This window comes from Pseudorca crassidens, chromosome 11, assembly GCF_039906515.1.
Source record: "Pseudorca crassidens isolate mPseCra1 chromosome 11, mPseCra1.hap1, whole genome shotgun sequence".
In the NCBI taxonomy this organism is placed as follows: Eukaryota; Metazoa; Chordata; class Mammalia; order Artiodactyla; family Delphinidae; genus Pseudorca; species Pseudorca crassidens.
The window spans coordinates 42,430,380-42,443,099 of record NC_090306.1 but is presented as its reverse complement, the minus strand read 5'-3'; the positions used below and the strand labels follow the sequence as shown (position 1 = coordinate 42,443,099).

Here is a 12,720-nt window from a genome sequence, read left to right as displayed (position 1 = left end):
TTGTATGCACATGGGTGTGTGCTTGCTACTCAGAAGTTAGCATACTATTTAGACCACCCTGCATTTTGCTTTCTTTACTTAACAATATATCCTGGATATCGCTCCATAGCAATACATAGAGATCTTTCCTATTCCTTTCTACAGCTTAAAAGTACTCCATCGTGTGAGTGTCCAGTCTCCACTTATGGGTATCTGTGGTGTTTCCAACTTTTTGCTATTATAAATGGTGTCCCAATGAATACTTTTACACAGATGTACACATGAACCTTTCTTCCAGCCTTACTAAAGTGACATGGGGCCATTTACCCAGGTAACCGCATACAGTAAATTATGAAAACCTCTTGACATCTACTTAATATTAGCCCTTGAGATAACAGTAATTCCTTGGCATCAAAAAACGTCATTGCTGTTCCTGTACTTCATAGAGCCAGCACCATTCTGATTCCTACGGATATTTTCTGGGTGTAGTTAGACCAGATATCTTTAACAACTGGATACTTCTCCCCTACTGGCTCCCTGATCTATGAGAAATAAGAATAGGGGAAATCACAGGAAAGCTATTGAAGCTTATGTCCAGCTTGTACACTTTACCATCATCATCTATTCCTTGCATAATACAATAATTTTTAAAAGTTACCTCACTTGATTAATATTAATACTGATTAACATTAAATCCAGTTGAATTTCTCATACACATGAGAAGCTAACCTGGAGGTTAGCTGTGAGTCTAGTTTCAGATCCCAAGTGAATTCTCTGAGGGTCCACATGGCCTGTATGTCCCTAAAGGAAAATTCTGGCTTTCTTCGCAGGTTCAAAATTCCCTTCTCCTACCCTTCCTCTTTTCGGTTCCCAGCAGACTAGCAGGAAGGCTCATCTAGGAGTTCAAGTTGATTGTTTCAGTTCACAAGTTGCAAAGCTCACAAATGAGAAAATCCCTTATGTCTTTTTAAAAGTTCAAGCTTCTTAGCAAATGAGTCTAGACTTTAGCTTCAAGCTGTAACTTCTAGGGATATAGATTATTGAACCAGTCCTCTGGGTTCCTTAGTTCAGCCTAAACCAACTGCTCTTTTTTTTTTTTTTTTTTTTTTGCCCCTCCCCTCCCACCAACTGCTCTTTTAATTGTCTAGACATCAGAATCCTTTGTTCAGATAACACCATCAGCAACATATTTAGCGTCACTGAGGAAAATGTGTGAACTCATGATCTTGTACTCACTGACTCACATAAGCTTGAGACCCTATGAGAGAAATTAGTACAACCTGTCAAGAACTTGAAATTTTCAAGATATTTCTCCTGTCTTTTCTTCAAAGCCATGACAGGGTAAGAGTTCAAATAAGATTCTGAACACTTTCTCTACAAATGACATGCTTTTTGGAGCCTGAGCTAATGTATTTCTTTTTTTCTCCCCTCTCAGCTGCCTAGAAAGAAAACTATGTCTATTCCCAGAGTTAGGAAGTTATGCTACATCTTTTTCTAATGAATATCACTTGATCTCTAATCTCTTCACCTACTGACTCAAAGCTCCAGGATACTGTTTCCACCAAGAGAAGCCAAGAGTATGAAAATGTTCTACTGAATCCTCTGATGCTTTGTCCTCTTCTAACCTACTCCTTGAGGTACTTCTTTCTTCCCTATACTCGCTTCCTCTCTTCTTGCTTCCTAAGAGACTTAGCTTCCCTTTGAAGACTCTCATCTCCTCACTGTTCTCCAGCTGAACACTGCTTCCAGGTCTAGGGACAGCTCTTCTGCAATATGGCTTCATATCATCTCTTCCCTAACATGCTTTGATCTACTCCTCTGAAATACCCTTCTTCTTCTTCCTCTTTCTGGTATGCATTAATAATTACAATATGTCAGAAATCTTGTTTCCAGCTCTTTATGTGTAAGCTAATTCAGTCCTTCCAAATGTAAGATATATATTACTTCCCCCAAGTTTACTCAATTTACATGTGGAAAAATGATGATTTAAAAGAACAAACAATATCACAAAAGTTAAACAGATAGTAAATGACACAATTGGGTTATACAACACATGTCTGTTTCTAAATTGCAAGATGTTGGCAACATGCCACTGCACTTACTGAACTTCAGGCATAAAGCCTGTGTTTTATCTTGGAGCAGCTGAGAGCAGCCCAGATAGGGATATGGTAGGACATTAGGAACACATTTCCCACTCTTCATGCCTTAAACTCTCTCCTCATCAACCACAGTCTTAAATCTGCAATTCAAATAATTAATCACTAAAGAAAATGGAGTAAAATTAAAAAGCAAAAAACAGGAAAAAAGTCCTCACCACACTAACTCAGCAACCTAGACTTTGTCCTCTATGGGGCCAGAGACTGAATCTTCTACCTCATCTTAGCCACCTACTCCCACAATAATGCCCATCACTTTGTCATCAGGAGTACTTATACCTACAAAGTCTGAATTTCAAGCATCCCTCTATCTAACGACTATCTCCAAATCTTAAAATTTGCTTAACCTAGTGTTCCTACATAAGCAATTCTTCAAACCCGAACCAATGACTGTATGACTTTTGCCCTAGCCGTACTCCTCTGCTTGGCCCCCCATTTAATTCCTTGCACAGCCTTGTTTCTATGATGCATTCACTTTGTAAGCATGCTTTGCTTCCCTACCTCTTTTTTTTTTTCTTTATCACTGCATGTGCCTGGAAAAAAACAAACCCCATTTAAAGCCAAATATCTGTCTGCTCCACACATGTGCTTAAGCATCTAAATACTACTGTGACAACCACACACTTGTCCAGATTGGTTCCAGAATCTCAAATAGGCAAATGTATCACCAGTTAATCCTACTGTATTTCCTTAGTAAATAGTTTTCCACTTGGTATACCTGAGTTTTGTATTCTTGGTTCATCAAAATCCCTTACGGCCACTTCGCTAAAACCACACAACATACGTACACACACAGATACATAGATAGATAGATAGATAGGTAGGTAGATAGATAGATAGGCAAACTCTGTTCATGGTCTCATCTCACAGTTCTTCAAAAACTTTGCAGCAATCAGAAAGTCTGTCTATTTCAGCCATAAAATCCTCCAAGCTAGCTGCCTCAGTCCCCACTCTCTATAACTTCCCTCCTATTTACAAAAGATAAAGAGCCTCTCCTCCTATGTATGGACAAAACTCCACCTGTGCTCTCTGGATCTCATTCCTTTTCCCTTTCTCAAGGACTACACTTCTGCTGTTTACCTCTTACTCTGCTGCATCAATAAATTCTCTCTCTATTTCCACTGACTATACAAAATGTTTTCTGTATTAGTACCCATCTTAAAAATAAAAGAAAGAAACCTCTAGAGACACAAGACGAGGGTCTACAGATTTACATAGGGAGTTGATAGAGGGGTGGTAGAATGCCATCCAGCAATATCAAAGTTATCATGATGATTAGGAAGTTAGCTTAAGAATATGTGAACATGGTTTTCAGTATGTTGTGAAATGATGTATATGAACAAGAGGGCTAAGTCAGTGGGGTAACTGGGAGGTGCAGAAGGAGTTTTAATGTCTTTCTCTCTTGGATTCCTAGGGTAAATCTTTTTATCACTATGGGAAACCACAGCATGTTCAGTGAGTTTATCCTCCTTGGGTTTTCTGTTGACCCTCAACCAGATTCTGCTCTTCATGTTGTTTCTGATGATTTACCTCCTGACCCTGTTGGGGAACCTGGTAATGTTGCTGGTTATCAGAGTTGATCCCCACCTCCACACACCCATGTACTTCTTTTTGGGACAGCTCTCCTTTCTGGACCTCTGCCATTCATCTGTCACAGTCCCCAAGATGCTGGAGAATCTACTTTCTGAAAGTAAAACCGTCTTTGTAGAGAGCTGCCTGGCTCAGGCCTTCTTTGTGTTTGCCACCAGGGGCACTGAGGCATGTCTGCTGGCTGTGATGGCCTATGACCGCTATGTAGCCATAAGCTGCCCTCTGCTCTATGGCCAGGTGATGAACAACCAGCTCTGTATTGGGCTGGTGTGGGGCTCCTGGGGCCTGGCCTTTGTTGATGCTCTCATCAACATCCTTCTGGCTGTCAATTTAGACTACTGTGAGGACCAAACTCTTCCCCACTTCAGCTGTGAGCTGTCTTCTCTCTTCCATCTTGCTTGCTCTGATACCTCCACCAATTTCACACTCTTGCTCTGCTCTTCTGTCTTCCGTTTCTTTGGAACCTTCATTTTAATCTTCTTCTCTTATATCTGCATTGTCTCCACCATCCTGAGCATCAGCTCCACCTCAGGCAGAAGCAAGGCCTTCTCTACCTGCTCTTCCCACCTCACTGCAGTGATCCTGTTCTATGGCTCAGGTTTCCTCAGTTATCTCTTTGCCAACCTCAGGCTCCCCCTGGAGATGATCTTCCCTTTACAATACAGTGTGATCACTCCCATGCTGAATCCCCTCATGTATAGCCTTCAGAACAAGGAGGTGAAGGCAGCTATGGGAAGAATGTTAAGAAGATATGTTAACTTTTTCACATAGAGGACCAGAGGAACAGGACCATGGAGAAGCTAAACTACTCTGTAACAAAATACATAACTGGAAATAAAGATTTTTTTAGCGTTCTTAGAAACATCTTTATTAGAAGTGTTCTTAAATCCTTCAGTACGTGAGGACTGTATTGAAGGATGACTTCCATTCACTGATATAATACTGGTCTGATCACAGCTTGCAAGTAGTGTTCTTAGAAACAAGGGATTATTTCTTGATTGACCATCATGCCAGATGTTAAAAGATATGTATGTGTCAGAATCTTAATAATGCTTAAGAAGGCAGCAAGCTCTATTCATGGGATGATTAGTGGTCAGCCCTCTTCAGAGGATGAGAAGTAGGTCAGGTAATTTTACAACATATTGTTTATATATTTGTGTTGTAGAGAACACCTGTTACTTTTGCCGGCCCAGCATGATTTTGTCCTTCCTACTTTAACTGCATACCACTCTTGCTTAGGGAAATTAACACTTCCCCTTCTGTGTAGACCAGTGGGATTCCCCATGGTGCCTCGTGTCCCCACACTCACCACAAGGAGATCATGTGACCCACGAAACGCCAATCATTCTACACCTGCCTCCTAACAAGAGACTGCCCGGGCTCTCCTGCTACTGAGATCTCCAGTGATTCCATGCCCAGTGGGCTTCCTCCCAGGAAGTTTTTCAATAAGCAAAATAACAATAGCAAACTTTTAATAAAGACCCTTATCTTAAGTGTTTTACACATATAATCCTCTTTATCTCAACAACCTTGTATGAACTAAGTACTATTACTCTTGTTTTACAAATAAATAACTGAGAACCAGAAAAGTTGACTACAGGTGAAGGGAACTGGAATTTCAAACCAGTAGGTCTGAATCCAGAGTCCATTTTCACAAACCCTTTCTTGCGTCTGGTACTTTGCAGAACATCCTTTTCTTTATTAGTGAGAACCAAATTCAAATTACGTTGGTTGGAAACAAAAGTCAAACTGGTACTCAAATTGGCACTAAAAATTGAATTATGTCCTTCACTTGACCCCCAGTGAGATTATTTTTGATTAATTAGTATACAAGGAGGTACAAAAGATAGCAAATCTTCTATTTATATTCTCTGATGGGAACATATACACCACGCTATTCAATGGCAGATACTTACCACCTGTGATTACCTAAAATCATGCACCCACCGAGAATGAAACTATAGTGATTAAGCTGCTGCTGTCATTCGATAGGGTGGGGATAAAAATATTAAGAACGAAGGATAATTTCAAGCAAGACAAGTTCAAATCTGGAAATTTTGACCTTACTGCTTGCGGCTTAGAGATGACCTAAAGCCAAAGTCAGAGGTTGATTCTCTGGCTTGCTGAATTACAACCCTGTGAGAATGAACTATCATATTGGGCTGCACATAGAACCGATCAAGAGTTGAGCACATACCTGGGAGGATTTGAGGACAGCATACCAAACCTCCAAACCACTCAAAACTACCTCCACAGTGCTCTCCTCACCCAAGCTCTTCCTTTCCTGATGGAAAAAACACATGATTCTTCTCATGCTCATCCCTTCCTGTTACTCTATTAGTTTCCAGCACTCAAAATTAACATGACTTGGGCTGAAATGGAGAATCAGAAAAGATAATTAGGAGATTTGAATTTTAAATAACAATAATAACCCACTAATTTCTATTTCAAAAATACGGAGATAATTTGTGAAAAATTATTTTAAGTATGTTCAGCTAAGGAGTGTGGACTTGACATTTTAAAATTAATTTGTATATCTTTATATACATAAAGACACATACATAATTTTATGAGATCATTTCATGTATAGTGCTTCATGGTGGTCCAGTCTTACTTATTTTTTTTACTTACCTCCCTTTTCCCTAATTTCTATTCTCCCTCCAACTACATCACCTCCTTTTCCATGAACCCATGTTAACTAAAAGTATTTTCTTTCATAATTTTCTCCATGCTCATATAATCATATATAAGTGCTCACATATACATATACAGATATATTCATTTTTACATACACATTCATTTTTACATATACATGGCTGCTCTGTTTTTTAAACTCCCTTTAAACATGTAGGTTTTATCTTGTTTTTCTCATTCAGCAATACCAGGGGCATATTAATGTAGGTCAAATGGTTTGATTCTAATTTAGTCTTTCAAATCATAGCCTAATATTCCATGGTAAGGATATGCCATAATCGATACAACTGTCTTTTAGTTGGGCATTACCTTTGCTTTCAGATTTTTGTCATAATGAGTAATAGTTCAATAAACATATTTGTATATAAATCCTTAAACTTTGGATGCTTTTATTTATATGGGGGTGATTCTCAGGAATGAGATTCTAAAATCAATGTGGATATGTATTTTAATTTGAATATATGTTGCTAGATTGCCTTCTGGAATGTTCACACATCCTAAGTAGTGAATAGGTGTAGTTTTCCCCTACATACTCTCCAAATATAGTTGTTACAGATCATTTAAAACGTATGAAATAGAACGTTTATATATATATATATATATATATATATATATAAAAATAACTGAGTCACTTTGCTGTACAGTAGTAATTAACACAATGTTTTAAATCAACTATACTTCAATTAAAAAAAAATGAAAAAAACATTAAAAAAAACACTTTCTGCCTTCTGGTGGGTACAAAGTGGTGTCTTTGTTTAGCTTATTCTACATTTCCCTTACTATCAGTGAGTGTTACTGATTTTTCCTGTGTTTGTTAACCATTTGGATTTACTCTCCTGTAAGTTGTGTTTTAATTTCATTTGTCTCAAGATATTTTCTGATTTCCTCTTTGGTTTTTTCTTTGACCCATTTTTTTTTTTTTAATCTCCACTTGTTTGTGTTTTTTACATTTTTCTTCCTGTAATTGATTTCTAGTTTCATACCCTTTTGGTTGGAAAAGATGCTTGCATACTTTCTACTCTCTTAACTTGTTGAGACTTGTTTTTTTTCCTATCATGTGATCTATGCTTCAGGGTGTTCCATGTGCACTTGGAAAGAATGTGTATTCTGGTGTTTTGTATGGAATGTCCTGTAGATACCTATTAAGTCCAACTGGACTAATGTGTCATTTAAGATCATTGTTTCCATATTGATTTTCTGTCTGGGTGATATGTCCATTGATGTAAGTGGGGTTTTAAAGTCCCCTACTGTTAATGTATTGTTGTCAATTTATCCCCATCTGTTAATATTTGCTTTATATTTTAGGTGCTCCTATATTAGGTACATATATGTTTACAAACGTTACAGAATCTTCCTGTATTGATCCCTATATCATTATATAATTCCCTTATTTGTATCTTATTATAGACTTTAAGTCTAATTTTTTTCTGATGTGAGTATTGCTACCCCAGCTTTCTTTTCATTTCCATTTACACTGAATATCTTTTTCTATCCCCTCACTCCCAGTCCATGTGTGTGTTTAGCTCTGAACTGAGTCTCTGTAGGCAGCATGTAGATGGGTCTCGTTTTGTTTTTTTTTATGATTGAAGCATTAGACCTTTGACATTTAAAGTGATTATTGACAGGTATATAGTTATTGCCAATTTGTTACTTTTTTCTGGTGGTTTTTGTAGTTCTTCTCTTTTCAGCTTTTAGTCTCTTTGTGGCTTGATGGTTTTCTTTTTTTATTTTAATTTTATTGGAGTATAGTTGATTTACAATGTTTTGTTAGTTTCAGGTGTACAGCAAAGTGATTCAGTTATACATATACATATATTCATTCCTTTTTAGTTTCTTTTCTCATATAGGTTATCACAGAATATTGAGTGGAGTTCCCTGTGCTATACAGTAGGTCCTTGTTGGTTATCTTCTTATATATGTTAGTGTTTGTGTGTTCATCCCAGGCTCCTAATTTATCCCTCCCCCCACACACTTACCCTTTGGTAATCATAAGTTTGTTTTTCATATCTGTAAATCTGTTCCTCTTTTGTAAATAAGTTCATTTGTATCATTTTTTTTTTTTTTTGTGGTATGCGGGCCTCTCACTGCTGTGGCCTCTCCCGTTGAGGAGCACAGGCTCCGGATGCGCAGGCTCAGTGGCCATGGCTCACGGGCCCAGCCGCTCTGCGGCATGTGGGATCTTCCCAGACCAGGACACGAACCCCCGTCCCCTGCATTGGCAGGCGGACTCTCAACCACTGTGCCACCAGGGAAGCCCCATTTGTATCATTTTTAATGTAGATTTCACATATGAGTGATATCATATGATATTTGTCTTTGTCTGATTTACTTCACTTAGTATGATAATCTTTAGGTCCATCCATGTTGCTGCAAATGGCATTACTTCATTCTTTTTTATGGTTGAGTAATATTCTATTGTATATATGTATCACATCTTCTTTATCCATTCCTCTGTCGATGGATATTTAGGTTACTTCCATGTCTTGGTCATTGTAAATAGTGCTGCAATGAAAACTGGGGTATGTGTGTCTTTTCAGATTATGGTTTTCTCTGGATATGTGCAGGAGTGGGATTGCTGAATCATATGGTAGTTCTATTTTTGTTTTTTTAAGGAAGTTCCATACTGTTCTCCATAGTGGTTGTACCAATTTACATTCTCACCAACACTGTAGGAGGATTCCCTTTTCTCCACACCCTCTCCAGCATGTGTTGTTTGTAGACGTTTTGCTGACAGCCATTCTGACCAATGTGAGGTGATACCTTGTTGTAGTTTCGATTTGCACTTCTTGATAAGTAGTGGTGTTGAGCATCTTTCCATGTGCTTTTTGGCCATCTTTATGTCTTCTTTGGAGAAATGTCTATTTATATCTTCTGCCCATTTTTTGATTGGGTTCTCTGTTTTTGACATAGAGGTGCATGTGCTGTTTTTATATTTTGGAGATTAACCTCTTGTCAGTCTCTGTTTGCAAATATTTTCTCGCATACCATGTGTTGTCTTTCTGTTTTGCCAATGGTTTCCTTTGCTGTGCAGAAGCTTTTAAGTTTAATTAGGTCCCATTTGTTTATTTTTGGTTTTATTTTCATTACAGTAGGAGGTGAGTCAAAAAAGACTGCAGCAATTTATGTCAAAGAGTGTTCTGCCTATGTTTTCCTCTAAGAGGTTTATAGTGTCTGGCCTTACATTTAGGTCTTTGATCTATTTTGAGTTTATTTTTGTTTATGGTGTTAGAGAATGATCCAATTTCATTCTTTTACATGTAGCTGTCCAGTTTTCCCATCACCACTTATTGAAGAGATTGTCTCTTCTCCATTGTTTTTTCTTGCCTCCTTTGTCATAGATTAATTGACCATAGGTTTGTGGGTTTATTTCTGGGCTTTCTATCCTGTTCCATTGGTCTGTACGTCCGTTTTTGTGCCAGTACAATACTGTTTTAATTACTGTAGCTTTGTTGTATAGTCTGAAGTCAGGGAGTCTGATTCCTCCAGCTCCGTTTTTCTTTCTCAGGATTGCTTTGGCTATTTGTGGTATTTGTGTTTCCATATAAATTAAAAAATTTTTTGTTCTAGTTATGTGAAAAATGCCTTTGGTAATTTGGAAGGAATTACATTGAATCTGTAGATTGCCTTGGGTAGTATAGTCATTTTGACAATATTGATTCTTCTAATCCAAAAACATGGTATATCTTTATCCGTTTGTGTCATCTTTGCTTTCTTTCGACAGCGTCTTATCGTTTTCAGAGTACAGGTCTTTTGTCTCCTTGGGTGGTTTATTCCTAGGTATTTTATTCTTTTTTATGTGACGGTAAATAAGATTGTTTCCTTAATTTCTCTTTCTAATCTTTTGTTGTTAGTGTATAGGAATGCAAGAGATTTCTGTGTATTAATTTTGTATCCTGCAACTTTGCTGAATTCATTGATGAGCTCTAGTAGTTATCCGGTAGCAGCTTTAGGATTTTCTATGTATAGTATCATGTCATTTGCAAACAGTGACAGTTTTACTTCTTTTCCACTTTGGATTCCTTTTATTTCTTTTTCTTCTCTGATTTCTATGGCTAGGGCTTCCAAAAATATGTTGAATAAGAGTGGCAACAATGGATATCCTTGCCTTGTTCCTGATCTTAGAGGGAATGCTTTCAGCTTTTCACTGTTGAGAATGATGATAGCTGTGGATTTGTCATATATGGCTTTTATTATGTTGAGGTAGATTCCCTCTATGCTCACTTTCTGGAGAGTTTTTATCATAAATGGGTGTTGATTTTTGTCAAAAGCTTTTTCTGCATCTGTTGAGATGATCACATGGTTTTTATTCCTCAGTTTGTTAATGTGGTGTATCACACTGATTTATTTGTGGATATTGAAGAATCCTTGCATCCCTGGGATAAATCCCGCTTGATCATGATGTATGATCCTTTTAATGTATTGTTAGATTCTGTTTGCTAGTATTTTGTGGAAGAATTGTGCGTCTATGTTCATCAGTAATATTGGTCAGTAATCTTTTTTTGTGGTATCTTTGTCTGGTTTTGGCATCAGGGCGATGCTGGCATCATAAAACGAGTTCAGAAGTGTTCCTTCCTCTGCAGTGTTTTGGAAGAGTTTCAGAAGGGTAGGTCTTAACTCTTCTCTAAATGTTTGATAGAATTCACCTGTGAATCCATCTGGTCCTGGACTTTTGTTTGTTGGAAGTTTTTTAATCACTGTCTCAATTTCAGTACTTGTGATTTATCTGTTCATATTTTCTATTTATTCCTTGTTCAGTTTTGGAAGGTTGTACCTTTTGAAGAATTTGTCCATTTCTTCTAGGTTGTCCATTTTATTGGCATATAGTTGCATTTAGTAGTCTGTTATGATCCTTTTACTTCTGTGGTGTCCATTGTAATTTCTTCTTCTTCCTTTATAATTTTATTGATTTGAATCCTCTCCCTTTTTTTCTTGATGTTTCTGGCTCAAGGTTTATCAATTTTGTTTATCTTTTCAGAGAACCAGCTTTTAGTTTCATTGATCTTTGCTATTGTTTTCTTCATCTTTATTTCATTTATCTGCTCTGATCCTTATGATTCCTTTCCTTCTACTTACTTTGGGTTTTTTTGTTTCTCTTTCTCTAGTTGTGTTAGGTGTAAGGTTAGGTTGCTTATTTGTGATTTTTCTTGTTTCCTGAGGTAAGATTGTATTGCTATAAACTTCCCTCTTAGAACTGCTTTTGATGGATCCCTTAGATTTTGGATTGGTGTGTTTTCATCTTCATTTGCCTCTAGATATTTTTTGCTTTCCTCTTTGATTTCTTCAGTGATCCACTGGTTGTTTAGTAGCATATTGTTTACCCTCTATGAATTTGTGTTTTTTACAGTTTTTTTTTCTTGTAATTGATTTCTATTATCATAGTGTTGTGGTTGGAAAATATGCTTGGTATTATTTCAATTTTCTTAAATTTTCCAAGGCTTGATTTGTGGCCCAAGATATGATCTATCCTGGAGAATGTTCCATATACACTTGAGAATGATTATTTTTGTTAGTGTTGTGTTTGTGTTTTTTTTCTCTCTAGTTTTTGTATATCTGTTGTAGGTTTTTGATTTGTGGTTACCATGGAGTTCATACATGTTGACCTATAATTATATCTACTTGATTTAAGCTGACAGTCATTTAAGTTCAAATACATTCAAAAAGCTATAGATTTTTTATTCCCCTCACCATGTTTTGTGTTTTTTATGTCCTATTTTAAATCTTCATGTCTATATCTACATGTTTATTTTAGCTATTAGCTGTTCATTTTATATTTTTTGTATTTGAATCTCCATACTAGCTTATTTAAGTGGTTGATCCACAGCCTTACTATATATTTGCCCTTACCAGTGGGATTTTCCTCTGCCTATAATTTCTTATTTCTTATTGCAGGCTTTTCTTTTTCACTTAAGACTATTTAACACTTCTTGTAAGGTCAGTTTCATATTGATGAACTCTTTTAGTTTTTTCATGTCTAAGAAGCTCTTTATCTCTCCTTCAATTTTGAATGTTAACCTTGTGGGTAGAGTATCCTAGGTTGTAGGTTTTTTCCTTTCAGCACTTTAAATATACCATGCCAGGACTTCCCTGGTGGCGCAGTGGTTAAGAATCTGCCTGCCAATGCAGGGGACGCAGGTTTGAGCCCTGGTCTGGGAAGATCCCACATGCCATGGAGCAACTAAGCCTGTGCGCCACAACTACTGAGACTGCGTGCCACAACTACTGAGGCCCGCACACCTAGGGTCTTGCTCCACAACAAGAGAAGCCACCGCAATGAGAAGCCCGTGCACCACAATGAAGAGTA

General features: G+C 37.3%; 1 protein-coding gene across 1 annotated transcript; it reads left to right on the top strand.

Moving 5' to 3' along the window:
- The first annotated feature begins 3,568 nt into the window (after positions 1-3,568).
- Positions 3,569-4,496, top strand: LOC137202900 (olfactory receptor 8S1-like). The gene is given in 2 exon segments (XM_067698692.1): positions 3,569-3,624; positions 3,626-4,496. Coding segments are annotated over 2 exon segments (927 nt in total).
- Positions 4,497-12,720: the final 8,224 nt, after the last annotated feature.